Source organism: Maniola hyperantus, chromosome 7 (genome assembly GCF_902806685.2).
Source record: "Maniola hyperantus chromosome 7, iAphHyp1.2, whole genome shotgun sequence".
NCBI classification, from domain to species: Eukaryota; Metazoa; Arthropoda; class Insecta; order Lepidoptera; family Nymphalidae; genus Maniola; species Maniola hyperantus.
Window position 1 is genome coordinate 310168 of NC_048542.1, and position 25916 is coordinate 336083.

General features: G+C 37.7%; 1 protein-coding gene across 2 annotated transcripts in view; it reads left to right on the plus strand.

Moving 5' to 3' along the window:
- The window catches only part of LOC117983448 (uncharacterized), an 80222-nt gene that overhangs the window by 40696 nt on the left and 13610 nt on the right, over positions 1–25916 (plus strand). For both annotated transcript variants that reach the window (XM_034970002.2, XM_069499526.1), the window contains exons 2-6: positions 8903–9608; positions 10457–10697; positions 21660–21826; positions 24911–25043; positions 25468–25592. In XM_034970002.2, the coding sequence (XP_034825893.2) occupies positions 8903–9608; positions 10457–10697; positions 21660–21826; positions 24911–25043; positions 25468–25592 (1372 nt within the window). The remainder of the gene's footprint in view (positions 1–8902; positions 9609–10456; positions 10698–21659; positions 21827–24910; positions 25044–25467; positions 25593–25916) is intronic.

The window sequence follows — 25916 nt, forward strand, 5'->3', positions numbered from 1 at the left end:
TGACGAAATATGTAGTGACTTTACTTGTTGACTAGATGGCATGCCCGGCTTTCCCATGCGTTGTCTTTCAGGAATTTGTTTGTGAAAGTCTGCCAATCTGGGATTGGCCAGCGCGGCGTGCTACAAATACAAATATCTATCTTTATTGCGAATCTGGGTAAACAGTGGAGACGTTACAAAAACAAAAAGGTACAGCCAAATTCTGCCTATTAGCATGCAATATGTTATGATATACCTAACAACGTGTACATAGTCTTGATAAAATTAGTCACATTAAATACTTAACAGCCGTACTCAGAGTCGCTTAATCGTTACTTAAGTTTAGTTAAAACGAGACAGGGCTATATCTCTCACACAAATCTGTCTCGTTTTAACTCAATCTTAAGTAACGATTAGCGACTCTGAGTGCGGCGGTAAGTCACAATTTTCTTTATTAAAATAAGGGTATTACAAATGTCAAAAATTAATATAAATTAGGCTTCTCATTCTGAGAGGAGACACGTGCTCAGTAGTGAGCCGGTCATGGTTTGACGGTGGTGACGGCTCTGACGCCTCGTTGCGAGATATACGAGCACGTATAAACTGCCGTTAACGTGAAACGCGGCCACATTTACTCGTCACTATAAAATTTTACGTCAGCAATAAGATAGTGAGATGCGATAACCGGGAATGGACTGTTGCGATTTTTTATGTGTTTACCGACTGTTAACCTTATTTGTTAACCGACTGTTAACCTTATTTGTTAACCGACTGTTAACCTTATTTGTTAACCGACTGTTAACCTTATTTGTTAACCGACTGTTAACCTTATTTGTTAACCGACTGTTAACCTTATTTGTTAACCGGCTGTTAACCTTATTTGCGTGAATAGGTTCGTGATAGTCTAGACCGAAATTAACGTTTCTCATTTCAGTACGCAGCCGAAAGTGATGAACATCGCCCTTTAGAAAGAGACAGTCGGCTAATTTCGGCTTCGTAGAGCGTTATCTCTGTCGCAAACTACCTATGTGCAGTGTTGCCGTTATAGTCTGTGGTTTTAGCCACTTCTAGGTGCGCGGCAAGAAACAGAGAGAAATGGAAGAACATCGTAGCAAAGATTGCACTTAGGGGAAGCCACGATCCTCAAAATAGAGGGAGCGACGCAGGAAGAAGAGCTAGTGTGAAGTATAACTTAATTATTAACTTAACGCCTTCACGAGGGTAAAGATATCCTATAATCTCCCGGATATCCGCCCCACAGTTTGAGAAGCTTCACCATAAGTACCCTTAATATAAATGTGAAAGTGTGTTTGTTTGTTGGTTTGTCCTTCAATCACGTCGTAACGGAGCAACGGATCGACGTGATTTTTGGTTAATAGTCAAAGACCTGGACCTGGAGTGACATAGGCTACTTTTTATCCCGGAAAATCACCGAGTTCCCACGAGAATTCGTTGATTTAGAAACCTAAATCCACGCGGACGAAGTCGCAGGCATCAGCTAATACCAAATAAAAGAAGCGGTCGACACGTCATCATCTAAAGGAAGCCACGATCCTCAAAATAGCGGGAGCGATGCAGGAAGAAGAGCCAATGTGAAGTATAACTTAATTATAAACCTTTACGAGGGTAAAGATATCCCATAATCTCCCGGATATCCGCCCCACAGTTTAAGAAGCTTCGCCATAATATAATACAACCGAGTCGGTTAAGTGCGTCGTAAACTAGCAGGTCTGGCGCACGTGCGGTGTACAATAAAGGAGTACGAGATTAAGCTATAGCATTTAAACTGACTTACTATTACTGCCACATAAACCTTAAACACTCTATAAAACCTTAAACGCACCTACTTATATTGAACGCACGTAAACTATTTTCAAAATAAAGAAATTTTTCTTACCCCCCGTTCCCACTTGTCGTTTGGCGGACACGGATTTTTAGGGTTCCGTAGTAAACAAGGAACCCTTATAGTTTCGCCATATCCGTCCGTGTGTCCGTCCGTCCGTCCTCGGTTAATCTTAGAGACTATTAGTGCTAGAAATGTGTAATTTGGCATGGGTATAAATATTAATCACGCCGACAAAATTGTGATAATTTTTTTTCAGCGTAGCTCCCCTACATGTAAAGTGGGGATAATTTTTTTTCTCGTCTACCCCATAGTGTGGGGTATCGGTGGGGGTGGGGTTCACACTTGTTGACACACAAAAAATATACTTTCACGGAAAAATATTTTTTCCGAGAGAAAAAATGCAATTATATTTGAGAAAATCTCCCTGTGTGGTTGAAGGAGTCCACCTTTTTATTTGTTTGCTTTTTATTATGCTCGAACATAATAAAACGCAAACGAATAAAACCCTATATAGGAGGACCCTCAAGGTTTATGGTGAAATCCGGCATCTGCAAGAGGACTCTGTCTACCTTGCGCTAATGGATTGCTTTTATAATACCTATTCAACGAGCTCCCACTTATGGGGGTTTGCCAAAAAAAAATTTTTACTCGCTTGTGAAAATCAGAGATGTTGTTTTTAAAATATTAGCCACTAGAGAATGCCCGCTACTTTATCCGCGTGGAATTAGGTTTTGAAAACTCCCATGTGAACTCTTTGATTTTCCAGAATAAAAAGTAGCCTATGTCAATCTCCAGGTCTTTTTCTATACCGATGCAAAAAATCACGTCAATCCGTTGCACCGTTGCGACGTGATTAGAGGACAAACCAACAAACCAACACACTTTCGCATTTATAATAAAAGGATATTTTGATGAGTAACATAGCTAATATTATTTTAAAAAACTTTTTTTTAAAACGTTTCGCGCTGCTCGCGGGCTATCGCGGCGTGAGTGTAGAACTGGCTTACAATCTGGCATTGGCAAGGGGGCGCTGGGGGCGCTCTACCTGGCGCTAATGGATTGCTTTTATAAAGCCTTTTATTTAAAAGCTTTGATGATAGGTATTGTTTTATCGTGCGTTACCGTGCCTATCACGTTTATCGTATTCAACTTAGAAATATTGTTATTGACGTAGGTAAATGAGTCAATTTAGAGACCTGCCTGTAACATCTGAAACGCAAGTATTTACATTATACTACAGGGCATGGTGTTGGATATAACGCAATAGATAACAAAAAGATTCCGACAAAGAACTCCTCCTTTTTTTGAAGTCGGTTAAGAATCACTTATTCAAAACAATGAAAGTCAAAAGAAAGAAAATAAAGTATGAAATAAATAATTTAGCTCTGTCTCCCCTATACTTTTAATTTTTGAGAGTGTGTTATCGCACTTGTATTTACCGTCTTTGAAACGGACGTCACGTCACGTCACGTCACGTGTTGTGTCGACGAGGTCGCCATTTTGATTGAGTGGTCGCAATAGCAATAGGCTACTTGACTCATATCTAATTTCGTCCAATAAATGATTATTTATTATAGTATTTTGCTTAAGACAACGAAATATATCAATAACAATTATTAAAAACGCAGGATGGATATATAAATCCAATTTAAAAAAATACAGTTTTTATTTTTATTTGAAACGCAGAAAACGCTGTCAGCCATGATGTGACGTCATTAAATATGTAAACAAAGAAATGTCATCCCGATGTGACGCGGGGACTAACGTAGTATCCATATATATAAAATTTAGAGTCGTGAGTAACTTATATATCAACGCACAGCCTAAACATCTAAACAGCTGATCCTAGATACATAAAATTTGGTGGGTGTGTTCTTTGTAGGTAAAGAGAAGGTGTCCACTAGGAAAGGATTTTTTGAAATTTCGCCTCTGAGTGGGTTAAATGGAGGTTTGAAATTTATGAAGTCCACGCGGGCGAAGTCACGAGCATAAGCTAGTTTTTATATATTTCTAAAAACTCATAGTAAACGTAAAAAATTATCGTTTTCTCTTTATAAATTGAATAAGTTATTAAGTAAGACTTACAACAAAGTGATCTTTGCAAAAAGAAGGGTTGAAGTCGTTAGTCATATAGGATCCCTTTAAGCAAGTCTTCGCGTGTTACGTATATTTATTTTACTGGGCACTCTAATCCACAACTTTCCTGTGGTCTTTATCGATGCGTTTTTTACATTCTCGGATGATACAATAACAATAATTACTATATTTTTCATGTAAACTAGTATAGAAGTCATGTTTATTAAACTTTGGGAGGTTATGCTGTTGTTTACAAATGCATGACGTCAGAGCACAGATAATCTATCGGCCAAACATGGCCGACAGTGTTTTCACCTGTCTAAGAAAAATATATTTTTAAATTAAAGTTTTACGGGTTTTAGGGCGCAAAAAAATATAGTGTTAATTTTTTTGATCTAATAGGACAAATATTAACCATTTAAGACCTACTTAAAAAAAGTGTCAACTAGCCTATTGGGCCCTAATCAAGGCAATATTGCAGTTAGGTTATTATAAATGGTAAAACTCTCGATAAGCCTATTCGCGTCGTGATTAATATTTTAACTTCACTTCTGGTATGTTTATATATTATAAGTGATTTATCTAAATATAATATTACATAGTCCTGTCGCTTCGGTACCTAAATGAATTAATGTAAAACAAACTAAAAAGTCATTTTTAGGGTTCCGTACCTCAAAAGGAAAAACGGAACCCTTATAGGATAACTTTGTTGTCTGTCTGTCGTGCAAAATGTCGAAAAAATACGACTGTGGTACGGAACCCTCATTGCGCGAGCATTACTCGCACTTGACCGGGTTTTTTATTATGACATTGGGCATCAGTGAAGTAAAGTTCACTGCACACTGACTCTTTCATTTGTACCACATCATCAAACAATTCTGAAATCCTCTTGCTCCTTTGAAATTATGTAAATGTCTGAACTGTTAATATTCATGCGGCTCTGATGAGCGTCTACGGGCCCACTCTAACATTGAATATTAATGTGCTAATTCTATAAATAGAAAGAAGATCTTTTGAAAAGTACCAGGTGAGGTGAGACCGCACTCAAGGGCCAACTTGTATAGGAATTTAAATAAAAAAAGTTTTATATTATTTTTAAAGATTTGTACGTAAGACCTTGAGTCCGTGTAACTTTGAAACTATTTTTTTAAAATAATAATGGCGAGCAACGGTGCATGCGGGTCACCTGATGTTAAGTGTTTACCGCCGACCATGAACATTTTCAGTACCAGAGGAACCACCAATGCGTTGCCGGCCTTTCAGGAATTTGTTGGTCCGCCCCTTGAATAACCCCATGTTTTAATGTAGTGGGAACACCGCCGATGGGAGTTGGTTCCACAGTTTGCACGTGCGTGGAAAGGAAATCTGGCTAACTACAGACACAGATTACAAGAGATCGGGTATACCGATATGCAACTAGCGTGGCCCCTATATTAGACCCTCTCGCTCAAGCAGAGGTACCGACTTACTTGAAATGTTATTCCTATTTTACGTTCGCTTCGGCTATTGTAGCCTAGTATCCTGCAACCCACTATGCACAATAACTTCAAAAACAAAATACTACAAAACAAATCAATTATTTCTTTAAAATACTTGAGTCAACATAACCTCACTTCACGTTGTTTGTTAAGATCTAACGTACAAAATATATCGTGACAAACAAAAAAATGGCCACGGTGATAAGGACAAGTCACGTTCTTACAAAAGGTTAAATGCATTTAGCTATCTCGCTCTAACAGTTAAAGTCACAATAGATCTAGTTCTACAGGTATTTAATCTGAGAAAATAGGTCGTAATAAAACTCTTGAACTGCGTTAAAAACTGTCAAATTAATTACAACTTGGTCCGCTCTTTATGTTAAAACGCTTTGAAACGAAAACGAGGCACTTTGGGAATTTGTCAAATGCAATTTACGTGTTAATTATATTATACGGTTCTTTGTTCCTGGAAATTTCGCGTTAATATTCTACGTTTTACTACAACTTTTGAGTACGGCTTTTGTTCTGCCGCGAGCATTATACTTCACTAGCTGACGCCCGCTTCTTTGTTGGCGTGGATATAGGCTTTAAAAATCCCGTGGGAAATCTTGGATTTTCCGGGATAGAAAGTAATCTACGTTCATCTCCGGAATGACAGAGAACTCATGTCCACTATCATGCGAAGGAAGATCGCTTTCTTTGGGCATTTACAAAGAGGAGCCCAATTCTCATTTCCGAGATTAGTTTTGGAAGGAAGGATTGAGGGCAAAAGGACTCCAGGTCGCCAAAGACGCAAATGGTTGGACGATATAAGGGGGTGGACAGGGCTTAGTTACCAAAAGTTGAAAGAGGCGGCTTTAAATAGAGAAGCTTTTCGCATGATGACCTCCAAACTTCGTTTTGAAGAAGGCACGCGATGATGATGATCTCCGGAATATAAGCTAACTCTGTACCAAATTTTATCAAAATTGGTTAAACAGACAAACGAAGACACTTTCGCACTTATAATATTAAGTAGGTATGGATTAGCAACCTATCACCGGCTCACTACAGAGCTCGAGTCTCCTCTCAGAGTGAGAAGGGTTTTGGGCATAGTCTACCACGCTGGCCAAGTGCGGATTGGCAGATTTCACACACCTTTGGGAACATAATGGAGAACATAAATCAAAAACTATTATACCTATTCATAAAAATAGATAAAAATGAGTTTTAGCGTATACAAGTAAAGCCCTTTCATGTGATACCCCACTTCACCACAAATTCACAGTTTTCGGATTTATTCCTTTATTACCTTTACTTGTTCTATAACACCTACCTACCTGCCAACTTTTATGATTCTATCTCAACGGGAAGTACTCTATGGGTTTTCTTGGCAGACACGACAGACAGACAACGAAGTGATCCTATAAGGGTTTTTCCTTTTGTAGTACGGAACCCTAAACATCAACAAATTAGTATTAATAATTGGCATAGCACTTTATTTCTGAATTATTGAGCAATGCTAGTTTACGTTTAATACCGTGCGGTTGGCAGTCGCTTTGAGCTCGAACCGTTTTGCGGTTGTGCCACTAATTAATGGTATAATTGTTAACGCAAGAGGATACTCTTGTGACCCGACTGTTCAGTTTGTCCTAGGGGACAAAGGTTAAGGTACTAGATGATGACCGTGACTCCATCAGCTAGTTAAAAATAAGACAAAAAAAGACAAAAAAAAGAAAAATAAGAATATTATTATTAAAAAAAAAAAAAAAAAAAAAACAAGCATAGTCTAAGTAAAGCCTAGTGTAACGTAGTATCCCTAACGCACTGCACTTAGTGTGTAGTAGCACCAATTTCAACAAAGCAATAAGAAAGGCAAACGGAAAAAAAAAAAGCCAATCTTAGTACCGACCTAGAACAGTCTCCGACCGCCATGTCGGAGGAAAAAAAGGGAGGAACACATTAAAAAAAAAAAAAGTTAAAAATAAGAAGATGCAGATACCTACTCTAAATATATTCAGGAGAAAACATCAGAATCGTCACCAATTGGGTAAGAATCTCAGTTCCAGGCGGGACCTCGACAGTGGAAACAAAATGGCGATTGCCACGCCACAGCGCTCCCGAGTCGGGAATTATTCACATTTCAGCGTGAACGAACATTTGATCCGAATTATCAAGCTTCATGTAACATTGTGATTCACGCTTGATTCACGTCGCCGAATAAGTGAACTTTTTCATAAAAATAAACATCATTCTGTCCGTCTTTCGCTCCATATAAACGTACCTAGTTATAGTACGCATCAGGTACGCATCGGGGGAACGCCCCGCACGCCCGCACAGCCCCCGCGCTATCCCGGTGCGGACGAGCGCGGATGATGTACGGGGCGTCCCCCCGATTGCCATCTCTAACTCATTTTCTAAACACGTTCAAGAAACCAATACAATATGGTCTGTGGTTTGCCAGACTTTCGTAAAAAAAATACGAAAATCTGGCAAACACGCACAACTTTTATTATCGTTGTTAATAATTTATTTTTTAAATTTAAGTATAATTGTTAATAGGTATAAGATAGATTAGAGTGCACTGTCGCATTAGGACTCCCCTGTAAGGACAGTGCACATTATGGTATAATAATAAATAATAAAATAATAATAAAAAAACTAAGGTGTCACGATGTTGCTGGCCCAGTGGCATCGTGTCAGACTTTCTTCTCAGAGGTATGTGAAGTGCGAATTGGCAAACTTCATACGCCTTTGAGAATATTATGGAGAACTCTTAGGCATGCAGATTTCCTCACGATGTTTTCCTTTACCTTTAAAGAAAGACATTTAACCTCTTAACCACTAGGCTATCACCGGTAAGAATATTTAAGATGGTAAAAATAATATTATCAGAGTATTGGTAGCTACTAGCTTCCAAGAAACATTTACCTCTATATTTTTATAGATATTATTCTATGTATCTAATAAAAATTACGTTTATTCCCATTTCAAGAAAAATGATCCCGCAACATGCCTGTACAAAAGAACAAGATTTTCCGGGCGGCTTTACAAAATAGTAGTAAAGCATTAGAGAAGCACATTTCAGTCCTTGAATAAACGACTCGGGAGCTCGATAAAAAGGATTTCCTTACAATCAAAGAGAAAGCCTCTATAAAGAACATGTCCTTTTGAGCTCCTTCGAAATATTGTGTCTACAACGTTGAGACATGAATTTATTTGAAGTAAAAGATGCAGAGCCAGCTTGTTTAATAAGATTCACGTGAATTCTTTGCGTGAAGAGGATGCCTGACAAACTGATGCCCGAAACCTTTTTTTAAACTGTACATGCTTGCGCGTGACTGCAATCACACAAACAGCAGATGATGCAGCCCGAGGTGGAGCTTGTTTGCCTAAAACGTACCTAAAACTAATTTTCATAGCTATATAACGGCTTTTCTATCAGAGAAGAGAAAAATTTGCATTGGATTTAGTGGTAGAAACCATGCTACTCCAGTGTTGGCCATTATTAGATTTTTGGTTGAAATAGCCACTTTGTTCCCAGGTCGTCGTGATGGGCAGCAGCACCACATCAGACAAGACCATCAACACCAGCACCGACTCCGCCGCCACCGCCCTCACCTCCGTCACCGGCACCGATGACTCCATGGACGCAGAGCCCGACCTTATCGACGCCGACCCTGTCCAACCGCAGCCCCAGCCCCAACTGCCAGCAGAACCACAGAAACCACCAAGCACCGCCCCCCCACACTACCATCGAGCACAAAACAGTACCGAATTTGAACCCCCAGCTTACGCCATCCCCCAGTCAGCAACCGACACCATAGACTCCCCCCGACCAGGTCCAGCTAGATTCATCTTCGATGTCCCTTTGCCCGACCCCAAAAAAAAGGAGAAACCTCGCAACAAAACCCAAGTAAACCAAGCAGGCCTAGGCGGGCCTTCAACATCTACCCAAATACCGTATGACCCAAAAATAGAGACACCGAAAAGTCCAAAAGCTAGTCCAAAGCAAAACCAAGTGAAATACGAAACGCATTTTGATTTTGAACCTGAAGCCGTGAAGAGAAGAGGCAGCGAACCGAGAATGAAGAATAAACAGAAGAAAGAGAAGCAGGAGTATTATAAGGACGAGGTTGCCAAGTTGAGGAGACAGCTAGAAGGGACGGAAGTGTTCACGACAAATAGGAGAAGATCCTCCGCCCACCAGCATTCTGTCCCACCTCCGTGTTCCAGAAGGCAATCAACAGGTATATTTTGTAAACTAGCCCTTAAGTCATTAAAGAGCTTTCGAGACAGTCAAGCGGCTTAACGTCAAGCATGCAGATTTATTTTGCTTGATCAAGCTGCTTGATGCGAGCTTGATGCGCCTGTCAGGCGGCTTGATCAAGAAAACGGCACTTTTCTCGTCTCGATCACAGTCCAAACGTCGCGTCAAGCAAAAATATAACATCGCATCAATCACGTGCAGTACGCGGCAGAAAATAATGTAGAGCATTTCCTGTCGTTGAAACCGACAAATGTCACATAGGTATGAGTGATAGAGACAACGCTCTACAAAGCCGAAATCCCATTCTAAAGGTACATTATTTTCTGGCGCGTACTGTAAATGCTTGACTCAAGCAAGCAAACTTTGCAATCGGTCTAAATGATTGACTCAAGCAAAAATCTATGTGCTTGACCGTCTCAGAAGCTCTTAAGATATAATTCATAAATTTACAGGAACAACAATTATTACAACAGGAATTTACGGAAGGGAACCTGCAAATCTCTGAGGAAATTCTGGGATATTGCTATTCATAATTCATCTTGTCAAACCACGCGGGAATGCTTGCAAAACTTTGTGCTTTAAAATGTAAACCTAAAATACCTACCTTAGTTACAGACTTTCTCGTAGTATCAAGTCCGTTTATTTGTAGAACCATATCCAGTCCAAAATCCAGATTTTACTGATAAGAAATCCGCAAGAAACTCTGCAGTAAATTCAACGTTGAAAGAAGGGGCCTTGACTGGGGGCTTAGCGGGGTAGGTCAAGAATGGCCATTACTTATTAAAAATATTATTGTCAGAAATTAACTTTCCCATTTTTTGCCCACAGCTGCGCAAGTCCACGTAACTGCCAATCCATTGGACTCTGCATCGTCCATGCCTGCCGGGAGGACCACGATAGTAGTCCAGCAGCCTTCCCTCTCCCTGGACTATGGTGGCTGCTCCACGATCCTGGTGAGGGACAGTGAGGATGGAAGACGGAAGAGCAGGATATGTAGCGATCATATTCAACAGCTCTTGGATGTGACGAGCCAGTTCACGTCTGAGGATCTGCATGAATTTGATAAGAGGTAAGCTTTACACCTCATAAGAAAGCTCGGAGTCACTCAGCAGGCGATGGAGAGAGTTATGCTTGGAGTTTCTCTACGTGATCAAATAAGGAATGAGGATCCGTAGGAGAACTAGAGTAACCGACATAGCTCAACGGGTTGCGAAGCTGAAGTGGCAATGGGCAGGGCACATAGTTCGTACTACCGATAGACGTTGGGGTCCCAAGGTGCTGGAATGGCGACCTCGCACCGGAAGACGCAGCGTTGGAAGACCCCCCCACCACTAGGTGGACGGACGACATCAGACGAGTCGCGGGGAGCCACTGGATTCAGGCGGCGCAAGACCGTGTAGTGTGGAAGTCCCTACAAGAGACCTATGTCCAGCAGTGGACGTCTATCGGTTGATGATGCTGATGATGATGAAGCTTTACACACGCGTTATGAATGTTGCGAATTATGACGACCTACCTGGTACAGTGGTGAGCGCTGTCGTCTTATCAGTGGGAGGTTCGAGTCCCGGCAGGAGAAATTTTGAGTTTTGTAATTTCTAAATTTTCCTCTGGTATGGTCTGGTCTGGGCTTCGGTCGTGGCTAGTTATCACCCTAGCTACAAAGCCGTGCCGCATAGCGATTTTATAGCATTCCGGTACGATACTGTGTAGAAACCAAAGGGGCAAGGGTTTAATAAAAACTCCCATACCTCTTCCAGGTTAGCTCGCTTCCATCTTACACTGCATCATCGTTCGTTTAGAGATAATATTTTTGAAATTTGGTACAGAGATACTTAGCTTCCATTTTCTCAAAAGTGCCATATATAAGTAAAGGAGTGACTGACATATCAATGGGCACAAGTATAGTTGAAGTTTCTCTATACGTTTAAGTTTAGGTTTTTTCGAAAACTTAGACCTGCAATAAGAAAGAATTTTCTTTACGGGAAAGGCGGCGGAGTGAGCTAGTTTTTTTAAAAAATCAACTAAAGCTTTTGAATTTTAAAAACACAATCATCTCCGTTTTTTCAGAATGAATAGGGACTCGTAAAAATAAACAAGCAACGAATCTTTATTAATTTCCCTTTGTTAAGTTTAAGCAATTAAATTAAATTCCTTTTTTCACCTTAATCTGATTGTCAGGCGCCTTCCAAACAAAGGGCAGGGAACTTTATTTTATTAGCTGAGAGGCGTTTATCTCCCCGAGACGACGCTTTCAACTGCTATTCTTTGTCAGGGTTGTCGCTTTCCAAAATTTAAAATAGTTCTAGCTTTAGATCTTCTTATTAAACGCGTCCCGTTTTAGGCCACATGATGACTTTCTATCAGGTGTAATAGGGTCTTGGACTGTAGTAATAAAATGAAGTGATTTTTTTGTATAGCGGTAGTTTATGGGGCTAGAATTCATTATTAAAAAGAATAATTTAAAAAATCATGTTTTTGTTTATTAGGGTTCCGTACCTCAAAAGGAAAAACGGAACCCTTATAGGATCACTTTGTTGTCTGTCTGTCTGTCGGTCTGTCAAGAAACTTACAGGGTACTTCCCGTTGACCTAGAATCATAAAATTTGGCAGGTAGGTAGGTCTTATAGCAGACATTCGGGGAAAAATCTAAAAACCGTGAATTTGTAGTTTAGAATTAGAATTAGTAGGTCATTTTTTATTTATTTTATTTTATTTTTTACATCTTATTAGAACGGCAGTGCCACTTACACTAACTAGATAATTAATAATTAATTTAAATACAAATAAAGGTACAAAAAAAAGACATAAAATACAAAACGATAAAAAGTCATGAACTAATAATTAGTGTTTTCAATTTTCGAAGTAAGATAGCTATATCAAGTGGGGTATCATATGAAAGGTCTTCACTTGTAGATTCTAAAACAGATTTTTATTTTTTTTCATAGTTTTTGATTTATCGTGCAAAATGTCGAAAAAATTAGACTGCAGTACGAAACCCTCGTTGCGCGAGCCTGACTTGCACTTAGCCGGTTTTTTTAACACACGGAGCCAATGAGTCGAATGCTCTAGACGGTAATATCTCACATGCCCCCCCCTTTCCCCCCTTAACTAATTAACTTAAAATATTACTAAACTATACGTTAAACCTTTCTCTTGAATCATTCTATCTATTGATGAAAACCGCATTAATATCCCTTGCGTAGTTTAAAAGATCTAAGCGTAGGTACACATAGGGACAGATGGCGGAAACTCATATTATATAATGTAGAGAATAAAGGTAGCCTGAAATAATATTTTGTAAAAGAAATGGCGTGTCCAACCCTACTTTGTCGCGTCCATTTTTGCCAACAATTTCGTTTTTATTTCGTCTTCCTCTCAGACACCATGTGTTTTGAATCCTTTGCGTGCTTGGTGCTTGCTGCAATATTCGCGAGCTATGGTATTTTGGGTAATCCACAACAAGTCCCTTTAAACGTTAATTTATGGGTCAATTAGATGTTGTGATATTTTATTGTTAATATAATCAAATGAAAATGAAAACATTTTTATAAACCAAAAAACAATTTTGTTAATAAACAGAGTTACCGAGGAATCAGACAAACGACGTCACTTAAACCCGCTCGTTGAGATAAGAGTCGTCACAGAAAACGCCAGAAAAAGGACCTATTTTGTTTTTATTTTTAGGCTGTTCGCATCTTTGGCACTGTTGCTCGTAAAATATTAGTCTGAAGGGAAAAGATAAAGTTATTTTGGAAGAAGATATGACAAGGAAAATATTTAGGTATATAATCTTTGGTTCATTAATGCCAATTTTCGAATATTCATATCAGCTTTGTAAAAAGATACATTTAAGAATCTTCGTTTTATAACAGCTTAAACATAATAATTATGACTAAAATAAAAAATAAAAATAAAAATCTTTTTTATTTAAGTACACTTTCTTCTCTTCATCTTTAAAGTATGTTTCGAATTCTTTTATTAAGTTTTAGACACCTCACAAGTCACAATAAGTTTATTGTTTTCATAATTTTCTTTTAGAAATTAAATAATAATAATAAATAATCTTTATTTAGATTAAGATCCTTGTATGTTTTTGATTATGTTTACTTGTGTTGTGTGAAATAAAGTATTAAATAAATATATAAATAGTAGTGCAATGTTCACAATCCACTGTTCAAAGAAAATGTCGCTCCAATTATTTTGTTCCTGTCAGATAAAAAATGTTAATAATGAAGCAATTTTACCGAAAAAATTGAAAAGAAACTGTAGTGAAGGAGATTCTCAACAAAGGCTTTAATTTCAACGTTTTTGTTTGAAAGTGGGAAGTATTTTTCGCCAGGGAAGTTAATGAATTTTTCATTTACTTACTATTATAGTCGGTTGTATAGTTCCGTAATCATTACAAATCTGTATTTTTAGGGTTGTGGCGAGAGTTGGACCTATGTTGGACATTTCGTCTGTTTGTCAGCGGTACCGCATTATATCTCATGACCCGTAATAAGTAGAGAGTTGAATGTGGAGCTTATTTAAACTTCCAAACAACGAAATCATCATCATGATCAACCCATCGCTGGCTCACTACTGAGTACGGATCGTCTCCTCTCAGAATGAGAAAAGTTTAGTCATCACCCACCATGCTGGCCAAAAGCGGATTGGCAGGCTTCACACACCTTTTGAGAACATTATGGTGAATCATATGGTGAGAACATATTGGTCGCAGGCTTGGATGTTTTCTTTCGCCGTTAAAGCAAGTGACATTTATTTTGGAACACTAATAAGTTAGTGGAGGTCAGGGGTTCGATCCCGGGCACGCACCTCTAACTTTTCGGAGTTATGTGCGTTTTTGAGTAATTAAAATATCACTTGCTTTAACGGTGAAGGAAAATATTGTGAGGAAACCTGCATACCTGAGAGTTCTCCATAATGTTCTCAAAGGTGTGTGAAGTCTGCCAATCCGCACTTGGCCAGCGTGGTAGACTATGGCCAAAACCCTTCTCACTCTGAGAGGAGACCCGTACTCTGTAGTGAGCCGGCGCGGCGATGGGTTGATCATGATGATGATGATGATGATGAATAAGTTAGATGTACGTGCCCAGGATCAAACCCCCGACCTCCACTAACTTATTAGTGTTCCAAAATACTTACCCTTACTACTAATAAACCCTTAGTCACCAGGCTATCGCTACACCAAACAATAAGTCTCCTAGTTGTAAGAAACAGGACGTCGATATATTGCTCCGTTGCGACGTGATTGAAGGACAAACCAACAAACCAATACACCAACAAACTAACAAACAAACACACTTTCGCATTTATAATATAGGGGTAGTGATATCACTCAGGATAGTTAAAACGCAAGTGATTTTTGATTGTTTCACCCCCGCCCCGTCCCATCAGTACCCGGTAGTTTCATAGCCTTCATATCGTTCAAAAATACCTTAGCAAATGGCGGATCAATTAGTAAGTAAGCGTGAGAAAGGGAGCAGGTGAGGCCTACTGTAATCGCCCCTGTTTCTGCTGATTTATACCTAGAACTAGACCCACAACGGTATTTACAGGAATAGAACAAACCACGGTCTCTGTGGCCTCTACCCAATTATTATTCCAACCGGAAAATACCTTTGAATATCTCTCAGAAACGTGTTTAACGCTTAGAACTTTCTTATCAGTACCCGTTTCGTAGAACCGATAGACGTTGGGGTCTCAAAGTGCTGGAATGGCGACCTCGCGCCGGAAGACGCAGCGTTGGAAGACCCTCCCTAGGTGGACTGACGACATCAGAGTTGCAGGGAGCCGCTGGTTTCAGGCGGCGCAAGACCGAGGCGTGTGGAAGTCCCTACAAGAGACCTATGTCCAGCAGTGGACGTCTATCGGTTGATCATGATGATGATATTATAAAGAAAAATTATTATAGAGACTTAAGTTTCCAAAATTTTTTTATCCCCAAAAATCTTCCATATACCTTTCACCAAATCTCATCTAGGAAATCAAGCCCCAATTATGCGTATATGTGCAAAATTTAACGAAATATCAAAAAAGACACGGCATCGACATATTTCATGACTCAGCTACTGCATTCAAAAAAAAACTCTTATCGTTTTACGGTGGGTTCATCTCCTAAGTAACTTAATTATTAATTGTTTAGTTAAGTAGTTAGTTAAGTTTTTTTTATTTGTCTAGATATTTTGCAAATGCTGTGTACACATTTTATAGATACATTTATCAGCCTGTGTTTGTCTATAAGTGTCGTAGTTTGTGTTAAATTAATGTATTGTGTGTGTTCCTAATAAATAAAATAAATAAATAAATAAAAGTGGCTCGCAAAGCTATGCGTGTTCCAGAAGTGCTTTCAAGTGCCTATAAAGTAAAGCGCAATAAATACATTTTTATAGTGGCATGCAACAGTCAGTCGGGGGAATTGCAAGCATAAATTACTTGACGACGTTTACAGAGGAGACAATGTTTTCTTTTTATTTGATTTGAATGAGCAAATAAACGTTTTAATTTGAAATAAGCAGTGTTCTGTTATTCTATTATTATAGTTATTATCTGTAGCATATCTCTATATATAAAAATCGTTGAATGTGTTGCTGATCGCAAATCTCGAGAACAGCGGAACCGGTTTCGCTAATTATTTTATTTCTTGAAGTACGGGGATGGTTCTTAAGGAGACAAAAATTTAAAATAATTCCTGAAAAAGAATCGACTGTTAGGCCGTACAACGTTCGCCGGGGCAGCTAGTAGGTACCTAATAGAGATTTATTACTTATAGCTGATCCCCGCGGCTTCGCCCGCGTAGATTTAGGTTTTTAAAGATCCCGTATAGCCTATGTCACTCAGGAATAATGTAGCTTTCTACTGGTGAAAGAATTTTTAAAATCGGTTCAGTAGTTCTAAAGATTACCCCCTACAAACAAACTTAACGACATTACCTCTTTATATAATACAACGGGCCGTGCAGCAGAAATCGTAATATTTTAATTTCGCCATAACTTCAAAACCAAACGTCCAATTTTAATCATTCAAAGACCAAATATTATCTCCATAAACTGTTCTTAGTGATGAAATCATTTATTTTGATAAGGATTAATAGCATGAGTAAAATAAACGCGTTTAAATGTAGTCCAAAAAAAATTCAAGATTTTTAAATAAAAAAATGGTTGCTGTGCCTCACTCGACATAGATGGGTATAGTGTGTCGCGGACTTTTTTGTAGATATTTATAAGATCTACAATTAATTAGAACATTTTATGGTTCTATCTTTTATAGTTTAGGCAGCGTACGCAAAATAAGTAACTTTTCTGGTTGATTTTTTACACCTTGTGTCCGAAAAACCCAAATATCTTACGGAACCCTATTTTTTTCCAAAATAAAATATAGCCTATGTTACTCGTGGATAATGTAGCTTTCGAATGGTGAAAGAATTTTTAAAATCGGTCCAGTAGTTTTTGAGCCTATTCAGTACAAACAAACAAACAAACAAACAAACAAACAAACAAACAAACAAAGTTTTCCTCTTTATAATATTAGTGTAGATAGTGTAGACAACGGGCCGTGCAGCAGAAATTGTAATATTTTAATTTCGCCATAACTTCAAAACCAAACGTCCAATTTTAATCATTCAAAGACCAAATATTATCTCCATAAACTGTTCTTAGTGATGAAATCATTTATTTTGATAAGGATTAATAGCATGAGTAAAATAAACGCGTTTAAATGTAGTCCAAAAAAAATTCAAGATTTTTAAATAAAAAAATGGTTGCTGTGCCTCACTCGACATAGATGGGTATAGTGTGTCGCGGACTTTTTTGTAGATATTTATAAGATCTACAATTAATTAGAACATTTTATGGTTCTATCTTTTATAGTTTAGGCAGCGTACGCAAAATAAGTAACTTTTCTGGTTGATTTTTTACACCTTGTGTCCGAAAAACCCAAATATCTTACGGAACCCTATTTTTTTCCAAAATAAAATATAGCCTATGTTACTCGTGGATAATGTAGCTTTCGAATGGTGAAAGAATTTTTAAAATCGGTCCAGTAGTTTTTGAGCCTATTCAGTACAAACAAACAAACAAACAAACAAACAAACAAACAAACAAACAAAGTTTTCCTCTTTATAATATTAGTGTAGATAGTGTAGACAACGGGCCGTGCAGCAGAAATTGTAATATTTTAATTTCGCCATAACTTCAAAACCAAACGTCCAATTTTAATCATTCAAAGACCAAATATTATCTCCATAAACTGTTCTTAGTGATGAAATCATTTTTTTTGATAAGGATTAATAGCATGAGTAAAATAAACGCGTTTAAATGTAGTCCAAAAAAAATTCAAGATTTTTAAATAAAAAAATGGTTGCTGTGCCTCACTCGACATAGATGGGTATAGTGTGTCGCGGACTTTTTTGTAGATATTTATAAGATCTACAATTAATTAGAACATTTTATGGTTCTATCTTTTATAGTTTAGGCAGCGTACGCAAAATAAGTAACTTTTCTGGTTGATTTTTTACACCTTGTGTCCGAAAAACCCAAATATCTTACGGAACCCTATTTTTTTCCAAAATAAAATATAGCCTATGTTACTCGTGGATAATGTAGCTTTCGAATGGTGAAAGAATTTTTAAAATCGGTCCAGTAGTTTTTGAGCCTATTCAGTACAAACAAACAAACAAACAAACAAACAAACAAACAAACAAACAAACAAACAAACAAACAAACAAACAAACAAACAAAGTTTTCCTCTTTATAATATTAGTGTAGATTATTTATTATTTATTAATATACCAAACTGTACACTGTCCTGACAGGGGAGTCCTAATGCGACAGTGTACAGATTACTCTAATATATCGTATACCTATCCATACTAATATTATAAATGCGAAAGAGTGTCTGTCTGTCTGTCTGTCTGCTAGCTTTTCACGGCCCAACCGTTCAACCGATTTGGATGAAATTTGTTGACAAAGTTAGCTTATATCCCGGGGAAGGACATAGGCTACTTTTTTCCCGGAAAATTGAAGAGTTCCCACGGGATTTTAAAAAATCTAGATCCACGCGGACGAAGTCGCGGGCATCTACTAGTTAACAATAATAAATTATTTAGATTAGATAGAGGCATAAACCTTTCGTGGTGGTTAGTACAAGATAATATAACACTATTTGTGTGTTTTAATTTTGTTTAATCTGCATGGCCGCCATTAGATATTGTTGATATACTTAGAGCCGATACAAATACATGTAGGAAAGACTGAAAACGCCTTTTAGAAGATAAAAAAAAGATAATTATGAAAACGGATTCAGGATTACAACATATTAGATTAACCGAGCCTTCTTGGGCGCACTAACATTATTCTCGCACACTACGAGAGATATCACCAACTACCCTCAACTATACACACCGTCAATAATAATGAATCATGATAACAACGTCTATACCATGAGACTAGACAATGCTAACTAAGAAGTGAGTCTTGACTCTTTCTTTGAGTCAGGCTGCTCAAATAAAAAGACCACGCGTCATGATCTCTGTAAAAGCGCGCCGGGAAAATACAATGTTGTCTTCTTGCCACTAGGTGGCGCATTTCCGTTTTGTTTAATGTGCATCCTGTTATAATTAAAATACGGCTGTGCCGGCATACACATTCTGTGAAAATTTCAACTCTCTTCTTATTACGCTTCATGAGATAGGCACATCTCGCTGGCAGACAAACGGACAGACAGATGGGCAAAGAGCGGGACAGCGGAGGCTTAGGAATAGGGAACCTGATAACCTTTGTAATTAAGGCTTAAAAACTCCGAATAATAAGCAATTAATTTGTACATTATATTTGTGATATTTACAAATGTTTCGTGACAAATAGCAACGTGGCAACAATCTGGTGAAATAATTAAACACTAAAAGCGATACTTATCATAATTGCTAATTTCGGCGTTAATTTGACGACAGAAAACGTTTGTATTTATTTCAAAGTATTTCTTAGTAGGTACTTAGTTTTGATAGAGAAAATTGGCGATGAAAAACACTAAATGTTTTCGTCATTTTTTTCCATGATATTAATTATTTAATAATATATTATTATGACCGGATATTACAGTAAAAATATGTCTGTTTTTTTTAAATGAAAATAATACAGTAAAATTTTTACAAAAAAAATAAAAACCGACTTCGATACACAAACACAAAAAATTGAAAATAATTTAATTTATTACCGAATATATTATTATGTATACAAGAGTTAATATAGTTCCATAATAATACTTTTTGGTGCCGGTGCCAATTAGCTTTAGCTGCGCGAATCGTCTAGACTTCATATTTTTATGAGACTCCACAATGGCACCTCATTGGCACCGACCCCAAAAAATATTATTATGGAACTATATTAACTCTTGTATACATAATATATTCGGTAATAAATTAAATTATTTTTCAATTTTAGTGTTTGTGTATCGAAGTCGGTTTTTATTTTTTTTGTAAAAAATTTTTATTTCCTCCTTTTTTTGAAGTCGGTTAAAAACTTAAAGGTAGCCTTATCTAATTACTATACAAATCATGCCCACGTGGAATGGTGCCAAGAATACTCGCAGAGCCACCGAGCAAGTACCTATCGAACGGGCGCCCTCCCGCGTTTCGGCCCATATAACCGCGAGGTTGGTGGGTTGTTCTCCAACAGCGCCCCCCTGTCAATGTCATTCAAGTGCCAAGAGAGCCTTGTAAGTGAAATAAGCAACGCCGGATACACGCAACTTTTTGTACATTATATTATTTTCTTTGTTTTAAATACCGGCGTAATGACATGCCAGTTTGTCACCAGTAATTAATGCGAGGTAAATTATTCACGGGCAATTAACTCCCGCCCGTCCCGCTGCCGGGGATCAATCTTCCTCGCTTATCCACATCACGTGGAATTAACCGCAGGCTCATTTGTGCTTGAACTCTCGTCACTGAAATATCTTCAACCGATACACGTCCACTGCTGGACGTAGGCTCTTGTAAGAATAGAATAGAATAGAATATGTTTTATTCAAGTAAACTTTTTACAAGTGCTTTTGAACCGTCAAGTAGTTTAATTTACCACGTATTTTTACGAGTTATTTTGGATGAAAAATCGATGTGAGATCGATGTGGGCAATGTTGGCTGAAAGTCCGGATTACTTTGCCCGCCATCAAAATCGAACAAATTTTGGTTTAAATGTTAATTTATCAAAATAAATACAAAGCGCATTTGCTTATAAATTGCTTTTTGGGCAAAGTATCAATTAATTAATTTGCCACTCAATTAATTAATCAAGTAATTGAGTGGCAAAGTTGGCTAGTTTGACGGTAACTATAAAGTTAGCTAGTTTGACGGTACCTAACTATACCATTTAGGACGTAAGATTTAGGAAGGTGTAATAAGCCCTTAAGCGAGTAAAAGAAGTAAAGAACTTAGTTTCATTTATTTCCCTTCGCTCCCAATGTGGCATAGCTTTACCTGAAACGGAACGTAGACGCCAGAGTTGCATAAAAGGCAGGTTGATTAATTTTCAACCCCTGAAAACTCTCCTATTGTATTCTAGAGAAACTACATTTAATGGAGGATGTTGCAAATAGCACGATTAGCTGCAATTCTGAACTAAACAAGTACAAGCTCAATAAATTCCGCTGACGAAGCGCGTGTAGTACTTTTTTTTATTTAGAAACAACTTAGCTCTTGACTGCAATCTCACCTGGTGGTAAGTGATGATGCAGTCTAAGATAGAAGCGGGCTAACCTGGAAGGGGTATGAGCTATTAAATCCATGCCCCTTTGGTTTCTACACAGCATCGTACCGGAACGCTAAATCGCGTGGCGACACCGCTTTACCGGTAGGAGCCGCTGGATTCAAGCGGATGTCCCTACAAAGGACCTGTGTCCAGCAGTGGACGTCTATCGGTTGATATGGTGATAACCTGTACTGTCTTTTTCAAGGGACTATCCAGCTGTTTGTGATAAATATGACAATGATAATACTAACTTCTTGAATGATAACTATCTTTTTTACTTTCCCAGGTATGGAAGTCCGCACCATTCGCGCTCTCAGTCAGTCAAAGCGCAAAGGTCGCGGACGGGAGAGAGACAGCTGCTGGGCCTGCCGCAGCAACGCGCCAGAGTGGCATCTATGCCCAACACTGGCGTAGAAGAGGAGTACTATAGACTGAGACATTTTAGTATTACTGGTAAGCTTTCCTCTCACTAAATAAACCGGCCAAGTGCGAGTCAGACTCGCACACTGAGGGTTCCGTACTACAATCGTATTTTATCGACATTTAGCACGATAAATCAAAAACTATTATGCCTGAAAATAAATAAAAATCTGTTTTAGAATGTAGGGTCAGGTGGTAAACAGTGGCCCAGTAGTACACAGTGCACCACCACTCATATCTCAAAAACGCGACGTTGCTAAACCGTACTGCAAACGCGAAACAATTTGCCTTCTACCACCTCCCGCACTCCCCAGTCGACGGCGCTCTCCCGCCCGTAACGGTGGCACAGTGTATGGTTTTGTCCTTGGAGCCAAAAAAAGTAAGTACACGTGTTTTCATTTATTTTCTTTCTAGAATCGTTGTATATTTAGCAACATTATATTGCACTGTTTCCATGTGTAAAGTAATTGTTCCTTAATAACCTAGATATATAAATATCCCTTGAATTTGGTATGTTTAATAGTTATATAACCTTATAGGTTAGAAAGTGGTGTCTGCACACAGTGGCTCAAAATCGTAGGGTACACAGTGAACCATGGTTCACTCACTAGACTGTGTACCAATCACTTTGTTCATTATGTCCGATACAATTTATGCATTAACTTTCAACTGTGATTGTTATGAACATGGCGTTAATAGAAGATCTAATACTTAATATAATAATAGTAATCTTTTTGTTTTAGAATGTGTCGAACTACAGTAAAAAATCGAAAAATTGGCGGACGTGATGCAAAAGACATGAAAAAAGCTGTAGATCTTATAAAGAACGGAATGAGTATAGGTACACAAAGCAGCACAAGAATGTAATTTAAAATAATAATGTAATAAATGTAATTAGATTTGTAAGTTAAATTAGTATCTACTCTCTACTAGTTTGTTTTTTGTACTGATTTTATGTGATTGTTGCTAGAGAATACAAATATATAAAGAAATGATTAAATATTACTTTACTGTAGTTTTATTTAACGACATTTATATCAATAAATATTTTTAGATATGTGACAAATGTAGGTAATTAAAATGATGATTCACTGTGTACACATTGGTTCACTGTCGACTCACCCCCTGATTCACTGTGTACATATACTGGTACACAGTGAACCATTCGCCATCTTTTAAATAAAACAATATTACCTATAAACTATTACAATTAGTGCTGAAATTGATATGCAAAACACAAGTTTAATAAATTACCTTTCGTCTAATGCCAATAGTACTTAACTACATTCACGTACGGTGGATCTATAAATGTTCGAAATTTTAGTGGTTCACTGTTTACCATGTCACCCTACAAGTAAAGCCCTTTCATAATATGATACCCCACTTACTATAGTAATATTACTTTGAAAGTTGAAAATAGCAATATTTGTGGATGAACACAATTTAATTTGTTTTGTGTGATGTAACTAAAAATTCACGGTTTTCAGATTTTTCCCCTAATGTCTACTGTGAGACCTACCTACCTGCCAAATTTCATGATTCTAGGTCAACTTCAAATTTTTTATTACTTTATTATAAACTAGGATAAAAATAATGACGTAAACTGAAAAAACTAGGTAATTAAATCGATCAAATAACAAAAAAGTTATAAGCATTTAAATATTTCTGATTAGACAGAGATAGCGATATAGAATTTTGACGTCACACCTTACTGATGCCATAGTAGCTTCGTGCGGTTTCATACAAATTTTCGTTTTGCGAGAAAGGGCTAGAAGACCCTCTCACTCCAAAATTAAAATGCCTGTAACTTTGTAAATTTTTGTTGGATTTTAATATTTTTTTCAGCGTACGTCATTGTTTTTATCCTAGTTTATGACAAAGTATAATATTTATCAAATTCAAAAGTAGGAAAATACCCAATCAAAGTACACCGTTTTGTTTCCAGCTCCTCATATTCCAGAAATTCACACCTGCTTTGGGTGGTATTAGTCTTAATTAATTGACACCGCAGTCGCTTTGAACTGTGTCGTAATTAACGTGGCATGAATACGTGTGCGGCGCTTCCTGTTCTCACTTCCTAATGAAATTTCCTTCAGTACGCTTAGTAAAAGATTTTACGTCTCACCAAACGTTGCTAGAATTCGAGAGTCGAAACACAATAACGTCAAAGTAAAATGGACCTAAAGAACCTTGAATTAAAGTGCCACTTATTTTAATTTCGTAACTTTTCCGCTTGGAGCGCTGGCTGTAGCTGGGCTGTATAGACAAACTTGAGCTTTAAAACAAGGCAGTTAAGATCCAGTTTACTATAACGCGAAAGGTTTTCGACACTCGAATACTATTAACGTTGGTGAGACATAAAATCTCGTACTAAGCTTACTGGTATCCATCTTATCCTCACGTTATATTATAGTCATCAAACAAGAGAGAATATCTTAATTCAGAATTTTGTTGACAATACAGACGTCTTGTAGGCAACGCTGTTCTAATGAAATTATTACTAACTGACATAAGTAACTCGTCACATATTTAAATATAAAAGTAATGCTATATTTTATCGCGGGGAAGGGTCGTGCTAATTCTGTTTTACACAAATGCTAAACTAAAATGAGAGATCTAGATTGCTATTTCCCATTAAACTAAATTAGAACCTATATTAAGGCTATTTCAAACAAAACTCGTCCCTATTCTAGGAAGCTTTCAAAATTAGTACGACTCTGCATTGAGTACCTATACAAGGTAGCAAAACCAAACACAGCCAGCAATTTTTATTACGTTTGAAACGACCCGTCTAGTGCGTATAACAATACAAAAAAAATACAAAAAATCTATTACAGGGATAGTAAAGACCTCTATCTAAGGAGCAGAGAATATTGACTCACTCCGTAAGATGGTAGCTCTAGATTTAAAGCTATCGATTTAATTTAGTTTAGATTTTGTGTGCAAAGACATTTTGTGGATAACAATTTAAAACTTAACTTAGTAATCTTGTCAACAACTCATCTACAACTCTATAATATTTTAACTAAAGCACCAGCAGATTAAGTGGGAGTAACTTGTAATGAACACTTTTTTAATTTAAATTTTTTTTTTAATTTTTTTTTTAATTTTTACCAGGTAAAGGCGTAATAAACAGAGGCGATTCGTTACGATCGAGAAGATCACGATCCAATACATCAGTAGCATCTAGCGCATCGAGTACCGAAGCTGTGACCAGAGCGTCTGCTCCGTGCTCCTTGGCGTCTTCTAGGTAACAGACACAATTTATCTGATGCACTAAATGCTGTTATGTGAAAGATTAGATGATATACCTACTCACTACTCAGCTCGATAAATTATTCACAATTAGCTGATGCCCGCGACTTCGTACGCGTGGATTTAGGATTTTAAACATCCCGTGGGAACTCTTTGATTTTCCGGGATAAAAAGTAGCCTATTCTTTCCCCGGGATGCAAGCTAACTCTGTACCAAATTTCATCAAAATCGGTTGAACTGTTGGGCCGTGAATAGCTAGCGGATAGACAGACAGACAGATAGACAGACAGACAGACACACAGACAGACAGACAGACACACTTTCGCATTTATAATATTAGTATGGATTTGACCTGATACTAAAATTGAAAGTTGAGATTGAACCAAATCTGGAGTAAGCTAAACATTCTGTTTCACCAGGGACTCTTCAGCCGGCCTCAGCACGTACCGAGTCCTGGTGCTAGGAGGCCCTGGCGTCGGCAAGTCCAGCCTGGTGGGGCAGTTCATGACGTCAGAGTACCTGCACGCTTATGACACTAGCATAGGTAAGGAATGTTCTTCAATCAAGTCTAAGTCTACTACTATTTTGGTGTAAAGATACAAAGATAATCTTTGTCAGTGTAACCAAACAACGCCAGAATTCAAAAGCAATCTCTTAGCAAATTGTTGACTTTGAGAGCTATCAGGTTACTTCACTTTCTTTCTAGCGATATCTAGAACAAGCAAAAGGGCGTTACTCACTATTTAGGAATAACAAAATACTCAACACAAAAATTTCAAATTATGCAATTAGTCAATTTCAAATTAGTCACCTGCTCCGAAAGAATTATGGGGAAAATCTGCTACTTTGACCTTGGCATGTGACCTCG